Raw genomic sequence first — 20621 nt, forward strand, 5'->3', positions numbered from 1 at the left:
ATCTTGGAAATAATCAATACAAACTTAATGACTTAAAAAGATCTCACAGAAAGGAAAAGGAATTAAAGTTACATGTATATAAACAGCGACTCATGTTTTTTTCCTTCTCGTGGATTTATTTCTCTAATTCAGTGCTTGAACATGAGATCGTCACTGAATTTTAAGACTATGACTGAGCAATTAGTATGAATTAGGCACAGAAAAAGTACCAACATAAATATATGTTGGGACATAAAAATGGCTACCTTTTATTACTTTTGTTCTGCGCACAATAATTTGTTTTGGCACGTTACATTATTATATCGTGTGCTGCTCATAAACATGTAGTCATATACACCAATAGGAGTAAAAAGAAGATTGTATAAAAATCATTTAGATATAAAATATCTTGGTTTGACCAAATATCAAAAATGTATTCATATTCAACTTGGAAGAATTATATGTATTTTTTTTATATTACAAAATATTACATTGAACAAACTTAAAGCAGATAAATATATTGATAAAATTGTCAACCTTTTAAACAGAACAGCATCTATACAGTAACAATTCAATCACAATATTAAATGAGCAAATTTATCTAAAATATTTAACATTTATTCCTCACAATAACAAATTATCTCAGAGTGAAATTTATGAGGACAATGGGAACAAATACCACCATGATTTTTCACCTCCATCTTCTTGCCATGCATAATTTTGAATGTATGCATGCATGTAAGTGCACTTAAATGTAGTTACATGTTTTGTTTCCAAAACATATTCATATACTGGCTTAGCACAAAATCTGCTGCCTCAAACAGAAAAAAAAATAATTAAGTCTTACTTCCATAAGTTTTCTAATTAAAAACAACACTAACATGTTTAATTACTGCGTTCTCTTACATCAGCACTGAACCCCTTCAAAAAAGAAGAAATGGCTAATATATTGTCATATTTACTGCAATTCACACTATCATGTCCAAAAATTAGGCATGACTACTGAAAATGTACATAAATAAATGCACCTAAAACTAAGCATGATCTTCCTCATCAACTACAGACAAACCTTATTATCTCCAACTCAATGGGACCAAGAAAAAACTTTAAAATATCCAAGAATTCAAGATATCCAGGGTAAAATACCTACAGAATAAGGGGTTGGGATTTCCAAATCATTTTGACATATACATGATTATTCAAGATATCAGTGTTCGAGATACTGAAGTTCAACTGTAAATAGCATAATCATAAATTAGTGCACTGGACCCATGCTTCTATACATATCTGTTTTAATCATATACCCTGGTAATTATCAACATGTACTCAATAAGTGGGTAAGAAGCAGTGCAAAGGTGCTAATTATAATTACAATAATAGCTAAAATAAGTATATTAATTAATTTACAGTATTTGCTGTTACAAAATAGCCTACACTGCTGCAGATACGCAGTAAAATAGGAGATCAAAATGACTTCAACTGAGCATCATTATTACCTGTCAGAAGATAATTGAGGTAAAATAATTAATTCGCCTTAATTATAACATCTCCATAAGACTCAGTAGAATTTGAAAATCAAAAGCACATGTACAATGTGATCATGCTAATTTACTTGTAAAATTGGAGAAGTTCAAATGTCCAAGGAGAGTTCCTGACAATCACTTTGTTTAAATAAAAAACAATAAGCTAAAAAATTAATGTTTTACTTTTAAATTTAAAACATTTACTTTTCATTTTGAAGAAATTTATTTCTATAATAAAAAATATTTTGTTGTGAGTTGATTGAATTCTGAGTCCCTTAGGAATTAAAGTTCAATTTGTTAAATTAGAAGTCATCTTCCATTTGAAAGCCAACAATTTAGAAAATAATGCAGCATTTGAAATGCCAGGAGTGAATGTATGATGAATAATTGCCCCATCTGTGAGTGTAAATTTTCTTGTGGTAACATAAAAGTTGCTAGCATCAAATGCAAGAAAAAAAAAGTTTCGTTCAAAAAAAAAAAAAAGGAAAAAAAAAATTAGAAAGAATCACAGCTCAACACAACTTCTAGAATGCCATTCTTTTTCATAAATTTTGAGAAAACAACTCCTCTGCTAGCTGAATTAGAGAATGTTCTATAAGGAGGGAATGGACTTTTTCCATGGAGATTCCGGATTCCACCAGCAGCTCCGGATGATCCTCCTTACCACTGCTGTAGTTGTAGTAAAGATGGGGATGCCCTTTCAGAAGCATTCCTGTGACTTGAGGCTTTTCTTTGATGACAATGAGTGGAGAACCGGAAGCCCCATGAGCAGTGCTCTCAGAGCAGTGGAATAAAATGTGATCCGAGGAAAGGACACAAGGGGCGTAGTCTTCCTTCACTTGGTCAATTTTATAACCAAGACCTGTGAAGAAATCAATGCCCTTGTTTACTAGTTCAGTTAATTCTGCCTGATCCTCGATGATTTTACATCCTGGGTCATGTTGAAGTTCGATTCCTTTCGGATGACCAATCACATGGAGTTTCACTCCAGGAATGTTTGTATCCTTCAGTATAAGAGGGGGTGGGAGATTTGTATCTTCATTCAGTTCTAAGATCACAACGTCATGTTTTTGGGATACAAAAGCTACATCATAAGAGAACCCTAGAACGCTTTTTGTATCTGATTTCCCATCCACAAATCCAAATTTGATTAAAGAAGACTTTGTAATCATTTCATCTGCTATTTTTATCAGCGTGCCTAAAAAAAATTTTAAAAATATAATGTTCATCTGCCACAAACAAAACCATACCTTGTATAAATCACATAAATACATCCAGGACAAAAATCTTCATAAAACAATAGTTGCTTTATACATATTAACCGCAAAGCTTACAAATCTTCCTCAGATATTATAGTGCATATTAGTTACGGGTTAAAAGAAGTTTATAGATTTTAAGCACAACAATATCCTTGTGTACATGTTTCTATCCATTCCTCAAAAGCAAGCTCCTTTTGGGCTTTAATTGGCTTCATTGTTTTAAAGGAATGGAGAAGTGCTCGGCCAATATCTTTTACATAATTAATTTTCAAAGATAATAAAGCATTTTATAGTGGCTAAAAATAAATATGAATAAAAAGAGTTTGGAAATGGCTGACAGACATAAAAATTTAAGACTTACTTTTATTAAAAAAAAAAAAAAAAAAAAATGATAACTCTCGGGAAGATTAGACGATTAATTCCTACCTTGTATGCTAGGGTCTAGTGATGTTATGAGGATAGAGAGATTCCACCTGCCATCCACTGGTACATTCTCTGCTGTCCACCTCAATGGACGTCTTTCTTCATCCTTCAGTCTGCTATAAACTTGCTTCCAAAATGGAACTTGAATGAAAAGAACATGTTTTTCAATCATTGAACCATTGCAAGATTATGTGTATTTCTAAATCCATGAAATAAAATATGCAACAAACAAATCAAGTACAACAACAAAAAAAAAGAGAGAGAGCGAGAGGATTGTTTAGAAGTATAAGCTTTTACCTAGAACATCCTCCATGACATGGAATGCGGTCATGACGTATTTGCTGCCGACCCTGAACCCTGTGCCGTTGCTCCTTCTTTTAGCTGTGATTTCTATGCAGCCTATCCGTTTGTCTAGTTCGTGGTCAACAATCACCTTCCCATCTTTGTAGGGATAACTGCTGTCTATAGCTTTCCTGTGTAGCTCTCCATGCTGCATACTTGCTGATAATAGAAAGTTAAATGAGATATCTTGATACATTCAGTATACTTTCCAGTAACTAGAAAACTAAGAAATGAAAAAGGCCCCACAGTGTTTAATTAATCATGAATATCTATTTGTGGTCAACTATTTGAGCCAACTACATGCATGAACCGAATATCAACTAAAACTTAACCAATCATTTTCAATATTTTGTTTGTCAAAAAGAAGAAGTCTAAATTACAATCATATACACTGTAAATACCCTAGCTGTGGAAAGGTTTTTCATGAACAGAGTACAAAAGAAAGACATTGCACATAAGGGTTTGACACTAATAAGGCACGTCCAACCAACAACCAACACAGACTACTTGGTACTACATGAGTGGTCTGGTCATGTAAAATGTAGGTGAACTAGATCAACTGATCATGAAGGTAAAATAAATGTAAACCTGTATTTCAGTTTTACAGGAAAACATTTCAAAAACATTTAAAAATGAAAGAAAAAGTGAGCAAGCTCACATACCCCATGCTCCCCTAAAACTTGACAATGCAACATGTAATGAATGGCACAGTGCATTTTAAACACACAGTATAATTCAAAAAGGGGCATTACTTGCAAAAAATCATCACATCAAAACTTCTTGCATATAAGGACATTCAAATCTTTGTATGTTACAAATTTAATTGGATTGAAGTTTCTAGATAAATAATGGAATCAAAATTTCTTGGTAATATACAAATCTATACATTATGTCTGAAATACCTACTAAGTTTCAGGAAATTCAGTGCAGGAGTTATGCTGACAAACTGTTATTTAATTTCCTCAGTGATTTCAGTTTGTTAATGAGTGTAAGTCCATGTCCAAAACATGACAATTTACACATTTAAATAATTGATGGAAACAAAATTATGATGTAGTCATATGAATTTGTTTATATACTGTACTTATGAAATTATTTAAGGCACAGCACCAATTTGAGGGGTGGGGTGGGGGGGTGGGGGGTGGGGTGAGAACTATCCAAGATTTTGTATGTGTGTGTTAAATCATTAATATCTTGATCTCAGAATCAATTGGGGTCTTTTGAGGTCATAAAATATTTCACATAAAAGGAGATGGGTGAACATGATGAGTGATAAGCCTATAGTGTGACAAACATGAAGATGAAAAATTTAATTTCAATTATATCAAAATTTTCCTTGATATTTCGCCTAACATTAAAATAAACTTTATGTAAAATCTCTATAATTTGCAAAAATCCCTCAAAGATTGAAATTATTCACCTGTGAAATATTAGACACACACAAAAGCAGGCAAAAAGAGTCATTTTCTCATACTATAATACTATTTTTCGATATGAGTGGGTCTTCACTCCACCTTTTTGAAAGTTAATCCTCAAAGTTTGCATAAAAATAAACATTTTTGGGTTACCAAAATTATGGAGCAATGACCCACTATACCATAAAGATATACTTTTATGACATAACATTCGCATCTTTTTGAGAAATACTTGAAGTCCATTAAGTCAAGGGTCATATCACAAACATGATTTAAATGCCATTATTCATCAGGACTTGTGTAGTCTAGTGGTTAGTGTGCTAGTCTCGAAAGAAAATAATACTCAGGATTTTTATTGCTAGGGTTCGAATCCCACGAATACCACATTAATTTTTTTAATAAAAGAATAAAATTTGCCGAGAAAATTTTCCTCAGAAGAGTTTTGTTTATCATAATTTCATAAATTTCAATAATGAGAACTTTACTCTAAATACTAAATTCACAAACTGAACATGATTTTTATATATCTGAAGCTATAGGCTTTCTGCACGCTATGTTCGCCCATCTCCTTTCATTACAAAAGCTGATTCCAGTGGATTTCTTTATTACCAAGCTGGAAAGTTTCTTCAATTATAGGCAAAACTCTTATGGCAAAAATAATGGAATCGGAATTTCCTGGTAATTTGCACATCTACACACTGTGTACACTAAATATCTGCAAAGTTTAATCAAATTCTGTGCAGCGGTTTAAGAGGAGTTGCACTAACAAACTGTTCATCTCTATATTCAAGATATGGCCAAAAATCTAAGTTGAAAAGTGCCGAAATTCCCAGAAAAATAAGGAATCGGAATTTCCTGGTAATTTGCACATCTACACATTGTGTCCTAAATATCTGCAAAGTTTGACGAAATTCTGTGCAACGGTTATTGAGGAGTTGCTCTTACAAAAAAACAGGACTGACGGACTGACTGACTGACACACTGACTGACTGATGGGTCAAAAACATTATACCTCAGACACGCAACTTGTTGTGTGGGGTATAAAAATTCTTATTTGTCCATTGTAAACACCAAATAATCGCAATGTAAAGGATGACAAAATTGCTATTTTTAGCCATGGGTGTAGTCATGGTCAAAAGGTGTGCTCATAAAACAAGCTTTGTTTGTGCAGTGTCAATCTCTCTAAATAATTCCTAAATAATTAGAATAATCTAATTTTATTAAAGTTTGTTGGAATGTTCTTTAATGCTTATAATATTATATATTAGCATGTCCCAATTAACTCAAATTGCTGCAATTTATCAACAGTCTGTTAAAAGTTACAATAGCTTATTGATTTTGACGTACATTATACTTCATCAATGTTATAATGTGAAAAATAAAGGGAAACAAAAGCTACTCATCAAAATTAGTAGGTTATAAGAAGTAAAGTCATGCAGGGGTAGTGGTTTTATAGTCAGGACTAGTAAAAATAATCAGAGGTAACCCAACTGGTCTTTCAAGAAAAAATAATTAAACTTAATTATGCTAATCAAGTCAAGAATTGCCTTACTTGGTTGTTCAATGGCTTTTTCTTGAAGAGGTCTGAAGGAAACAAAATGTACTCCTTTTCCACGTACTTTCAAATGCCCAATATAAACAACTGGATTTGGTGATGTTTCATTGGTATGATTAAAGGAAATTTCATTAAGTCTAAAGCCATTCATTCCCACAGAAAGCACAGTGACTGGGACATTGAAGAGCTGGGCTAGTCCCATGATCTCCAAACTCCCTCCCCACTCCCCATCTTGTATCTTTTTAAGGAATCTCTGCCATCTAAGTTCCTTCTGATCTTCTTGATCTTGCACCCTCTCTATTGCCATGTCTTCAGGTTGAAGAACACCATGATCGGGATCTAATGGAAGACAAAGGAAATCCTTGTATGGTACTCCATCAGGAGTGTTTGGATTGGATTCCAGATATTTGACAAGCTTTCTCCGGAGTACTGTTGGATCATCTGGCAGCCCATGCATGTCATCACTCTGGCTGAAAGCATGGTATAAACAATGTCCATCTCCTGGTACATCCAAAACTTTCAGCTTGTATTGTGACTTCTGTGCTAACAAATCTAAATTTTTTAACTCCCTTTGAAGATTTGAGACAGGTTTCTGAAAAATATAGATACATGTCAAGTTCTCCTAATTACTTCACATCTCAGAACACCTTCCTGGATGCACAGAATATTGTTCAACGCTTCACCTGGATGAGTTTACTGTAGTATAATATAAAAACATTTATGCCCCATACTCATCATTTTATATAATTTGCAGGATAGAGCACAAGTATGATCTGGCCAATCATATGCCTAGTAAAGTATGGCATCATGATATGGCAATGAAAAAAAATCTTTAAAGAATATGCAGTTAAACTTTGGTATATTGATCATATACATCTCAAATACCATGGATATTTCGAAGTGATTTGGAAGTCCCAACCACTTATTCTTAAGTATTTTACACTCAATATCTTGATTCCTCGGATATCTCAAATTTTTTTCTCGGTCCCACTGAGTTCAAGATAATGAGGTTTGACTGTATATAGATTTTAAAACAACTTCTGTAGAAGCACTTTTTTCCTTGTGATATTAATTTACACTATGTACGCGATCATATTTTCCATGGAAATTTGTCCCTGCATACTAAAAGCACATTTAAGGCATATAATGGCAATCCAAGAAATCTGTGCAATTTTCTACCAGTGAATTGAACAGAAATTGTACTTCCACGGAAATCTGACCCCATGGAAAAAAGTAGGTTAAGTATATAGGTACAGTTGTACCTGGGTAATTGAATTTTGTGTCCTAACCAAACAATGGGGTAAAATATATAACTCGATCATTTTGATAACAATTGTGATGCCATTAAGCAACATGGATTGACAAATTACTGCTATTTTAGTTTTCTGAAGATATAATTATGAGTATAGCTTACAGTTGGTTCAACAAGAGGTGTGTCACTGCTACAAGACGAATCATCATCAGACTCTTCCTCCTAAAAATCCATCATCCATCTCGTTACAAACTTTATAGCTAAACTGCTTTTAAAACAGTAAAATTTTGTTCCAATAGTTCTTAATCAAGTAAATAAATTAAAGATTACTTAATGTGATACTAAATTACAAGTAATTATACATACCTTTTTCTTTTTTCTCTTTGATTTCTTCTTTTTCTACAAATATTTTTGAAATGATGATTCATAGCTAAGGATATGATGTTACATGTATGTAGAAATACTCCAAAATATATCTGAAGCTTCTTGAGTTTTGTCCCCTATTAGAAGTGCTATATGCAGTCATGACACATTACATGTATAAATACCGGTATATCTGCCCAAATAATACTTTAATTTTGAAAAATCTCACAAAATGTACACAATTGTACTTCTTGTATAGAAGAAATTACAAAATAGTCAAAAATAGTCGACACTTCACCTCATTATTTAAAACAAAACATAGGAAATCAGAGATAACAGAGCTCACCTTAACAAATGTTGTCTTCAAGTAAGGCAAAGTCCCATACTAAACTAATAATCTAGTAGAATGCATCACTAGATGCAACATATATGCAATTTTGGTTTGATAGGGCTTGCAGTTACCTGGGAATGGACTTATCTGAAAACTTTGAAGTAGTCACTCATCCAGAAAATGTACCGGTAAGTCAAATCTGAAGCAAGTTTGAGAGTGTTCATCCCTTGATGCATCATCCATGCAAGTTTCTTCAAAATAGGTCTTATAGTTTTTTGGTAATGGACCTGCTCAAAAAGCTTTGACCAGGTCACTCATCTGGAAAATGTAGGTCAAATCCAGCATTGAAGTAACTCTGGCAGTGTGCATTCCTTGACGCATCATCCATGCAAGTTTGGTCCAGTTAGGCCTTATTGTTTCTTGGTCATGGACCTGCTCCAAAAACTTTAACTTGTTAACTCATCTGGTAAAATCCCGCATCCAAAGCAACCCTGGTAGTGTATCAGTAAATTACCTTCTGTGCAAAGTTGGTTAGCATGGATTATAGTCACTTTAGAAAGAAACTGCTCCAAAAACTTTGACCTGGTTGCTCTTCTGGAAAATGTTAGTCGAATTCAGCATCTCAAGCAAGTCCAGTAGTGTGCATCCTTAGATGTATCATCCATGCAAGTTTGGTCCAGGTAAGGCAAATAGTTACTATAAAATGAACTACTCCCAAGGTCAGATCCAGCATCCGAAGCAAGTCCAGTAGTGTGCATCCTTAGATACACAGCTATGTTAAGGCTTCCCGAAGCTTTAAAATGCGCTCAAAACATAATATGTCATTGCGAGGTCGGTTTTAATTTTAATTAAAAAGTATTGAACTTAAGTACTTCCAATTTATATAGTGGGTTTCCTCGGCTATGTATCAACATATTTGTTATGATATCACATGACTTTGCTGATCACGTGACGGTCATTTATAATTTTTTGAAGTGTTTCATATAAATCGCTTCGGCGCAGCTGATTAACACAATAATTTTTAACATTTTGTTATGTAAATAAACTCATCGTATCCTTGTGTATCCGAAACGTGCTTGGGAAAAGTCATAGTATTACTTAAATACAAAATATTTCCTGAGAAATTCAACTTACCTACAAATTTGAGGTTATTTTCCACACAATATCGTAATCTGTATTAAAATAAAGCCAACACACATTTTTCCCAAGCAAGATTCACTTAGAGAACAACCTCTTCTTAAAGATTTCCACAAAAATTCTCAGATTAATCCTCATTAATCACCTGCGCCAGACCTTTTTATACACACTAAATAAGTTCTACCTCCAACCACGGGTATAAAAAAGAGTACATTTCAAAAGTATATTTTTCATAAGCGTTTTGAACATGCTGAATTTCAATCAAAGGTAGGTAAGCGGTGTATTTTTAAAATATTCTGACACATACGACTTAAAAAACCTTTAACGACCCGTGAATTTTGCAATAGCTACCTAGCATTTTACATGCAGTTTCAAATAAAGTGTAAAGTTCATGACACTCTCCCCGTCATAACAACTCAAGTTTGCAGTGACTTGACGTCATTTTCCATTATGACGTCATATTTTGATAGTTCAGAGATGTGAAGGCACAGAGTGCACTGTGATATTCTACGGGAAGCCTTAACCTACCTGCATACATCATCCATGCAAGTTTGGTCAACATAGGGCTCATAGTTACTTTAGAATGAACCTGCTCCAAAAACTTTAACCTGGCTACTCATCCAGAAAATGTAGGTCAGATCCAGCATCCGAAGCAAGCCTGGTAGTGTGCAATCTTAGATGTATCATCCATGCAATTTTGGTCAACATAGAGCTTATAGTTACTTGGAAATGAGATCCGCTCCAAAAACATTAACCTGGTCATTCTTTAGCTGAAAATGCAGCATTTGAAACCTTCACTGGTACAATGAAACATATTAGAAGCATTGTCCATGCATCTCTGATTAATATAGGGCATAGAAGTACCTGAAAAAAAAAATCTGCTCCAAAAACTTTAACCTTGGATGCCAACACCCAGGGTATTACATAAGCTCTCCCCAACTTCATTGAGGTGAGCTAAAAAGGGTGTGCACTCAAAGTCTTAAGAAATTAAATATAAATTAAAAAAGAAAATATGTTGCACATACTTTGAGAGACCTCATTAAAGATAAACATGCATTGATCAATATATACATGCATGTTTAATACAAGGAACAATTATATATTTCAAAGGATTTTTGAGATGTGAATGTACCTTATTCTTGGCATCATATGTAACAACCAGAGTACTTTTATCACCTATGGCAAAGTTTTTTCCTTTGTGTATATGAATTTCTTTGATATATGTTCCTGTGGATATAAATAAAGTATATAATTTACTAGTAATCTATAAACAAAATATAGACTTATATAGATAAGCATATGATTGATCATATAATACTGTTATGGGGGAAAATAACTCACGGTGTTAATATTAACTACAGGTGTACCTAAATCTGTGAATTCAAGAAACAGTGAATACGATCTGAATATTAAACCATTTTGTTCATTTGAAAATAGTCCAGACTACTGATTGTGATTGATATATGTTACACAGTCATTAAGTAATGAAGACTTGTTGTGGGTTTTGATTACACATGCGTAACTAACATTACCTGTTGCCCGAGTATGCATTTCTATCAACATTTGGTGTAAATCAGGTATTTTTAAAAAAATTTTTATTTATTCAAATAACATTTGGACTTCCTGTAGGTATGGAACTTCATAGACATAATGTATTTATCATCAAGTTAAAGTGCTAGCATACTAGTATATCACTCTTTTATCCCTTGAAAGGAGAATTAGGAGCCTACAACACCACTCATCATAAAACATGCATGCATGATAATTACCTGCAATTATTGGTTTGTTGTCATGTTCATCATCAGTGTCCATGGTGGCTTTTGGAGCATCTGAATTAACAAACAGTTCAATTAATTAAAGGAAAGTTTTTTTTGAACTCTTGAGAGTTAGATTTAAAATTTCTTATAATTGCGGCAACAGATTCAAGTAAGCAATTTTTTTTTTAAAATGTATCATTTCAAAATACTGTAATAAACTACACAATCAAATGTGCATCATTTCATGCATTAATCAACCAATTTCAAATGTATGGTAATTCATGCAGTGACCATTTGCTTTTATACATGCCCCAATTTTATACAATGTCATATGCACATTCATATATGGTTGGCAATTAAATTTTTTTAAAAGCTAGAAAATACAAGAAATCTATTTGAAAATGCATTCATTACGACATGGCGACATTTTTTTAAAATTCCTTGCAGGATAAAGTTTATGGCCATGTGGAACCAGAAAGGGGGTCCAATAGATTTCAAAGATTTAAAGTGTACTCTGATTGTTGATAAAGAAACTTTCACTGGAAAAAAATTCATAGTTGACTTACATAATCCATTTACATTTGGAAATTTTTTGTCTTCTTGTTTTTTGTCTGCAGGAGGACTTGGCAGTGGTGATGGCTGAGGTGTGTAAAACTGGCCTGTTGATTAGTACCACAACTATTATCTTTGGCATTTTCAAAATGACTGTGTTGTATATTAACACATATTTGTTTATATTTTTTTTTTTTGTTTAATTGATTAAGAAAAAACTGGAAGTACTTGTCATTTCTTATATTAATTATTACTGTAACATGAAACTCATTAACAAGGGTACATTGAATTAATGTGCAATTTTGAAATTAACTGCTGGAAGTCTATACACAATTACAATAATTCCTTGAAAAATAAAATTAAAAACTAGAAAAAAAATCTTTTTACGTCAATTTACCATAATGAAAGTTCAAAAGAGAAAACAGAGTTTGCAGGAAGTGGCTATAAATACTGATCCTTTAATATGACCGATAATTTAGAGGCAATTTAGATTCTAGTCTTATTGCAGGAGGCTAGATAATTGATCCCACAAGACCTATTCTGCATTCCTATATCTGAGAATGTTGAGTTTGCAATTTTCTTCATAATTTAATTTACATACATGTAGTTAAATTTAACGGGAAATCATAAATGTATACTCAATAAATGATGAAACTTAAATATTTGTAAGTTGTTCAAGGAGATTTTTACTTTCCATAATTTGTAAGTATAACAATTAATGCACAAAATTGCTGTCCCATTGCATGTAAAATTATACAGGTTCCACTGTATTTACTTGTAACAAGAACTCTAACTCTACAGAAAAATTACTTTCCATCCCAAAGCCATGATGCACCTGTGGCTAACATCATGCAGTTTTATATGCATGTACGATATGGCTGACACTGCTAAATGTGCAAACTATTTGCATGCAACTGATAATAATTTACTGTAAACATACGTTTTTCCACGGGGTCATAATTCCGCAGAATCACAATATCTGTTTAATCTGCAGGTATGAAATTATGTGGGTTTCTAAGAGTTCCATTGTATTTCTAAAATGCACTCTAAGTTCACTGTGACAAATTTGTGACCAGGTACATAGCAAGAATTAATCCCACATGGAAAAAAAGGTATGTCTACATATGAAATATGAAAACAGAACTAACCTCCTTTTACATACAGAGTTGTTGAGGTCTTATCAGCGATTCTTGACCAGCATTTTAAGTTAGCTCTACAGACATATTCAGCCTCCAGTTGTACAGTTACTTGACTTATCGTAAGACTAGAGGTACAGCCCTCTGTCCTTATAAGGAAGTGGCTCTGTTCTCCATCAGTCTGAATTTCCTCTTCTTCATGGTTTATATCCTCACCCTTTATCCGACTCCACTGAAATTCAATGTTAAACCAGGAGAATCCTGGAACATATGCCTCTAGTGTCACATCATCCTTGAAGCTGGGTGTAATGATGGAAGGTTGTTTCATATGGATTTTAAAAACTGAAAGTTAAAAGAATTATACAGTACGTGAAACTTTTCTAAACTGACCGCCTGCCAAATCAGACCTCAAGGATTGATTAGAGGGGTTGCTGGTTTTCTGTCTAATCTAAGGTTTTTAAAGAACTAGCCATTTGACAGGGAGTTATGTACCTTTTCACTCTATATACAGTGTACAAGTACACACTGTTGAAGTTCATGACTAGAAATGTGATTATTCAAGAAAAAATTGACTACTTGAGGAAGCTCAGTCATGTATACAAGGCTACAGTGATTTCTCCATATCATGTTACCCAAGCCCAAAAGACATGGGCATGATTTACTTCTTCGCAGCAGTGTAACTTCTTATCTATTAATATGTAAATTAGTAAAAATTGGCTGCAAATTAAGAAAAGTTGCTGTACAGATCTTGATCAACACACTGGCCTTATGGGTATGCTTGCAAAATATGAAACTCTCCATCTTGTAAAGTTAAAAAACTATGAATAAAATATTTTTGACCACTTTGACAGAAATTCACAAAATATAAAGATGCTGAACAAATTTATAGATCAGCTAAAAGTGTACTTATCAGTAACTAATAAGACTACAACTGCCATTCATTTGTCTGGCAACTAGTATATAAGAATACTAAATACACTTCCATAGTTATGAATTAGAGTAATAACCAATAAATAAATATAATTAATTGAAAATCTCCAGAAACTGATTTATGATGTGCATGTAGTACTTACATTTCTCCAGAAAGAAATACACCACTGAAAGTAAGAAAAGATTTTCATGTGACAAATGCAATGCATACCAGAATTTTATCAAAAACTTGTGTGGTTTCATCAGTTTTACTGATGATTAATACATCAAAATATTCAAAATTATTTTACAGACATGGAAAAAATTCAGACAATATTTGAACTATTTTAAAGAAAAAAAAAAGAAAAAACAAAACAAACAAAAAAGTAACAAATATCAATACATGTACATGAATTACCTATATAATACCGACACATAAGTTTATACTAGATGTACATCTAAACAACATGATCACAGCTATATGTAGGAACTGCTATCATTTTACTGAATTTACTCTTACCCAGGGTAATAATGACAAGAGCAACAACAGCCAGGGTGACGTAGCCAGCGATCTTCCATTTCTCAACAGTGGATGTAACTGGAGACTTTGGTGGAGCTGCTGAAATTTTTGTAAATTGTAGCAAAAATGTTTACCGGTATCATGTGTATACAATTATATATACTGGATCCAACCTCTACATTTTTTATCATTTTTGTTTTAAAGGTTTGTCCCTTTGTTCACTCAAATATCATTTTGCTTTAAGGTCAGACTACACGTTCCTCAAAAATATATAATTTTTCCCAAGAATTTGTCATTGAAGTATTGCTACTTAAACAAGTTTCCTCACCAAAAATTGAGGTACCTTACCAGGCATTTGGGCAAGATACCAGAGGGTGATATTTCCTATATAATCCATATAGGTAATCTTTTGAATTGCCAATATTACAATTTCTGGTGTACTTATTTTTTAAAACATATTGAAAACAATTAAGAAATCACAAGAGAATGACAATTATGAATAATTTTTGATATAATACCAAGGTATGCAAAACATATAATTGAGTAACGTGTCGTCTGACCTTAACTCATATGATTTTCTAATAAATATGTAATCTAAAATCGAATTGCAACCAATTTCAACAAAGCTTACCATGTAAAGTTTTACAAAAAAGACCTTTAAATATGATAATTTTATAAAGGAAGAATAGACATTATTCATATAAGAGTTTTGATCTCTCTTATCACTGGGTCAATGTACCTTGAAAGATGCTTATTACATTGCATATATAATAATGTTCACCCAGTGCATTGGTGTAGAATTTCAAACTTACAAAACTATGTAGATGGTATACATACATTTAACAGGCACCAGAATAGTGGTAGGAGTTTCCGTTTCAGCAGTAGCAGGAGAGGTTGTACCTGAGTATGGTGTAGTAGCAGGTCTACAAAGGAAAATGTGATTACTAATATAAGTACTTCTACAAGAATTCTCTACCTTAATTGATAATCAATCAAAATTTGTGTGCATGCATTATATGTGCAAATGTGAGGATTAAATTCACAAAAAAAAATCTTGAAATTTTAAAATATACACTGTAGTTCTTCATTTTTATACAATATAGTATATTTGTCCGAGAATAATTTTTTCCCAGTTAAAACAAGAAAATGTTTTTTTTTTTTTTTGTAAAGGCTAAAGCTAAATTGTTTTCTCAGTTTAACATGAAACTTACCGGGTAGAGGTAGTTTTGTTCTGAATGCAGTTAAACTCATCTGGTGGTCGATAAAATCCTGGATCACATTTTTTAACACACTGGTACGCTAAAGAATGGGCAAAACATTAGTACACGTATCTACATAATAAACATGTATAGGAAATTATATACTTTTATACCTGTCCAGTACAAAAACATGGATCATATTCTTTGCCTAGATGTCACATAATATGTTTAAATTATTAAAATAACTAGCCTTACATCCTATTTAAGAAATGCTATAAATATCATAAGTTTTGAAAAAAGAAATTGTTTTGATCATTTTAGATTATGAAAGATGATATGTAAGTTCAAAACTAAAAACTCAATTTGCATATACATCAGTTACATGCTTTGTGTGCATGATTCTTGAGCGTTTTCTGTATAATTTTTGAATATTAGATTCATTAAGTGCATCTTAACTAGTTTCTACCTTCTGATTTTCAAATTATTGATGGTAAGGCCATCTTTAAAATAATTTTTGTTTGCCCTCCCCTGACTCAGGGTAAAAAAATTGGGTCGATAAGTAGGTGGGAATTTTTTTCCCAGGGAATTTCAGCATACCTTTTGACAGAATGAGAAAATTCAGATATAAAAAGAAAAAAAATTTTCATTTCCTTGAAGTTAAAAAAAAAAAATTTGAATTTGGGCCATTTTTAGCCAGTTGGTCAGGAGATGGCAAACAACTGATTTTTTAAAAATGGCGTAAGTTTAACAATAGACTAAATGAAAATTTACCTGGGTTTAACTCCTCCCCTGCATTAGTACAGCCATACATAACACATCCCCCACCCACATCTTTCTTACTGTAGCACGATTTGTTCAGGGGGTTGTTAAGGAGGTATTCTAAAGATCTGTAGCCACGAAGATAATCACATTTACACTCCAGATCCTTGGTTGTGGTACCCTGAGTACAATAATTCTCTCCAAATCCATTACATTTAGTCTTGGAGTATTCACATGTGACCTTTTTGAACTGATTGGATAGTGCACCCTCTGGTTGATACCTTTCGGTTGGACATGGCACAATGTTTAGTCTGTCAAATTCCTCAGATATTTCAGGATAATGACCTGTAAAAATAATACACTGTCATTCAGTAAAATTTGAATAAAGCAAAGTTTTGGGAAGCTTTGGTTTCATATTGCTTCATCTGTTAGTTGTTATATCCATACATCTACACTAGAAATTAATTAGATACCATAATTTTGCAAGAAGCACTACTTGTGAAATAAAATTACTCTCTTTTATTTTTAAGTGCTAAAATCCATGTAAAATCTCTAACTCAACTGTTCAATTGCAAATTACTGTTCTTGCAATTTAAAGTCCAAGGGCTATTTTGTGATATTTAGTACATAATATTTAGTACTAATGTAAAATAAGGAATCTACAGTATCACGTGTGTTAATACACTACATGGTAGTACTGGTAAAAACTGGAATACATCACCTGGTTCTACATCAATAGGTTTTGTGCAGACCTCTAAATACCAGCCAGCTCTTGTACGGAGACAGTGGTATAGGGACTCATCCCAGTAACACAGGGTCTTTGACCGGCCCTCCCACCCAGACAAGCTGGGGCATATGTTTTTCTCACTCCTTTCACCCTTGATTTCCAAAGTATTTTTAGCTGCAGCAGGGGAAACCTGTTTAAAAGTGAAGAAAAATGAATAACTATATGTTAAACATAAAATTCTGAGTCACTGTTGAACTTGTTAAACATAGTGCAGTTTCAATATAAATAAGTAAACATGTACATGTATTAAACAGACATTTTCTTGGGAAAATATATATATGTATACCATGTACACTGAAGACATACACAGATGCATTAATAATACTGACATGAAATGTGCAAACTGTAGCAATGCATTTTTTCTGTGACTCGCTATATGCATGAACAAAATTTACAATTCCTCTAACATTTCAAGTGAGGTAAAATTTCTTTATCACCTTACTTATATGCATGGATAAATTTCATTTACTGTATATGTATACTTTTTTCCACTGAGTCAAAATTACGTGGAATCACAAATTTTTGTATCAATCCGCAAGTAGAAATTACATGGATTTCTTGGATTAATTTGCTATTGTAATTATCTTAAATGAAATTTTAATTATGATGATCGGAGATTTATGACCACGTACATACCTTAAATCAATCCTATGTGGAAAAAAGTATGTCTACAGTATATAAATATTTATTTTTAATATCTTACATAAAACAGTGGTGCTGTTAAAGAGAGATATGACAAAAATTTTAAATATCTAACTAAACGGTTTTTGGCATGCAGATTTCTAAAAACTGAAAATATAGCTATATTAATTAACATGATTAAAATGATAAAGCCTAGCCCTACAATGAACGTGTCGAAACTGATCAAAATGCAACCAGATTCACAGATATTGCATTAAAGATAGGATACATGCTGAAATGATACACCAACACAGTACATTCACAGACAAACATACCAACGGTGACAGGAAAGAGTGGGAGCAATACATATATTACCAGATCTGATAAAAATCGCCTGTGAATAAAAGCATGTTTTAGGATACATTGAAATATTACTGAAAAACTACTGATTCCTATAAACTTTTCATGTATGTATATATACTAGTAATGGATTTGCTCAAGTATGTAAAACAAGTATTAGTATTGGAATCCAAAAGCAAATAAAAAAATAAATATTTTAGTACCATACATAAAATAACGTAGTACCTGGTGCATTGAAAAGGAAAGTATAAAGATTAGATACACAAAGCAAATATATATAATGAAGTTAAATTATGAGCTGATGGTAGAGAGTGCTCTGCAAGAGTTAATAAACAAAGAGACTATTCTGTGTGCAATAAACAAGTCTGATATTCTAATCCTGATTGACAAAATATTGCGGTAGGGAAACTCTGAAATTCATAAATTTTAAGTTGAATTTTTTCAGATCGGGATTTTAGGGCAATTTTGCTTTCCCGATCGTGAAAGCGGGATCAAAGGGTAAAATTAGGAAGATCCCGCCTAAATTGGGAAAGTTGGCATGTATGAAGCTTGCAATCAAAAGTTTAGCATTTTATTTTTTCATGGTCATTTCATTTTTGTGTGATGTCTGGGGTGCTTTAAGAAACCATTAAAATCTATTCTTTAAGGGTGTGTAGTATGGATTTTTGTTCATTAATCTTATCTCAGTCTTAATTTTCATCTGCCTAGCAATGATCACCATGGACACTGAATAATGGCAGAGGTTAGGAACTTTATCAGTCTTATAGTATTTATGGGGACTTATAACCATGTCTTTGATACAAAACCAACGAAAGTAAATGTATCAATTTTGTTAAATGACAGAAAACCTTCATAGAAATAAGTAGAATCAGAAACCAACAGAAAAATTACTGCCACAAGGAAATAAGATGCCTAAAAATGATCAAAAGTGAGGTAGGCTCTTGTGACTTTGCACAAAATACAAAAAAAATTTCATATAAATAAAAGAAGAGTATTCTGAAATTTAACATCCACTGGCTGGCCAGTACCTATGTAAAAATTTTGCATGAATATACATATTTCATGGTAAAGCAAGAGAAAGAAAAGCATTGTACATGTACATAATATTATAAATTGTATTGTGATAAGTCTAAATTTCATCTAAATAAAAAAAATAACATCAGTATATATACACAACGCCATATATACTTGATAAGGTAAATAAGTTATCATATATTAATGTACTTACTAAAAATGCCAGAAGAACACATGTGCAACCCCAAAAAATTGTTTTCGTAATCTCCATTCTTCTTCTTCATTATATCGATCTACAAAAATACAGGTAAACAGGCTAACGGGTTAATTTAAAATTGTTTCATTTTTTTTTCATCTATTATTTACAAGTCCATCTAACAATTTAAAACTACCAAAGAACTTTTTAAGTTTTTATATTGTAACAAAAAAAGGTGAATGTGATGAACCAGTGTAGGATTCCATCCGGGTCCCCTGCATTGCTAGTCAGGTGCTCTACCAATTGAGCCATCTCAAGGCTATACCAGCAATTGAACCTGTCTCACTGCCAGACCAGGATTCAACCCTGTGCCTGGTCTGTTGCATTTTTCACCTCACAAGTTACATTTGGTAAAATGCCCTGGAATAGTTAGAATAATCCTTGTGTAGGAACAGGCCCTGAAACAGGGTCCATAGGACATTACCATTATAACGATTAGGGCTGGGTATTGGTTGGAAATTTTGTATTGCGATATTTGGAACTGTATTGCGATATGTATTGCAATATTTTTAATAACAGTTGAAATGCTCTTTTCTTGTTTTATTAACCTCCACTTGTAAGCAGAGTGTATAAAACTTTTGTAAATATGTTGTAACAAAAACATTCTAGTTGATTTCACTACAGTTTGGCAATGAAATGCAACCATACAACAGAAACTTTTACCGTTTGGTACTGTATGGCACGATTGAAAACATTTCTGACATCTTAAATTTCATATTTTACTTCATTAATGTACTCGAAAAACGTATTGCAATACAATATTTCTTGTTATCGAACTGTAATATACCAGAATATCAATATTATTGCGCAGTCCTAATAACGATAAAACATTCTATCTAGCCCTGGAGGTGACAGGTAAAAAACCTGCCAAGAAAAAGCCTGGATTGGTGTCTGGGGGAAAAATGTGGCAGTTATACAGGTTTGATCACTGCTGGCCAGATAGCTCAGTTGGTAGTGCACCTGACTAGTGATTCAGGGGATTAGACAGTAGGGTGGGTTGGAAACTTTTGCAGGTTCTTCTCATTTTTCTCCTCAATAAATGGTTTTAACATTATCATGGATGTTGAAATAAGGATATGACACAGGAGTTGGCAATTTTATCAGAAAGTGATAATAAATGAGAAACAAGCATTAATCCTCCCAGTGAGCTACCTAACTTTTCACTACGAATA

General features: G+C 32.8%; 1 protein-coding gene across 1 annotated transcript; it reads right to left on the reverse strand.

Moving 5' to 3' along the window:
* Nucleotides 1-460: 460 nt before the first annotated feature.
* LOC133202965 (uncharacterized) lies at nt 461-19775 on the reverse strand. Its single transcript, XM_061338820.1, has 17 exons — nt 19690-19775; nt 17133-17356; nt 16424-16756; nt 15665-15752; nt 15291-15376; nt 14454-14552; nt 14098-14121; nt 13037-13366; nt 11903-11995; nt 11349-11408; nt 10712-10806; nt 8115-8147; nt 7911-7970; nt 6494-7088; nt 3482-3685; nt 3188-3325; nt 461-2700 (listed from the first exon to the last, which is right to left on the reverse strand). The coding sequence occupies exons 1-17, from the start codon at nt 19773-19775 to the stop codon at nt 2045-2047; spliced, it is 3204 nt and encodes a 1067-aa protein (XP_061194804.1). The 3' UTR covers nt 461-2044.
* Nucleotides 19776-20621: the final 846 nt, after the last annotated feature.

This window comes from Saccostrea echinata, unplaced genomic scaffold (genome assembly GCF_033153115.1).
Source record: "Saccostrea echinata isolate AGI-Se365-2 ecotype Australia unplaced genomic scaffold, CSIRO_AGI_Sech_v1 ptg000002l, whole genome shotgun sequence".
NCBI lineage: Eukaryota > Metazoa > Mollusca > Bivalvia > Ostreida > Ostreidae > Saccostrea > Saccostrea echinata.

Coding starts and splice junctions, on each gene's coding strand:
- LOC133202965 (XM_061338820.1), bottom strand. CDS start 19,775: ATGCAACAGACCAGGCACAGGGTTGAATCCTGGTCTGGCAGTGAGACA. Junction 14,553..15,290: donor TATTCTGGTGCCTGTTAAAT/GTATGTATACCA, acceptor CAAAAATTTCAG/CAGCTCCACCAAAGTCTCCA. Junction 7,089..7,910: donor CACCTCTTGTTGAACCAACT/GTAAGCTATACT, acceptor TATATTTTTCAG/AAACCTGTCTCAAATCTTCA.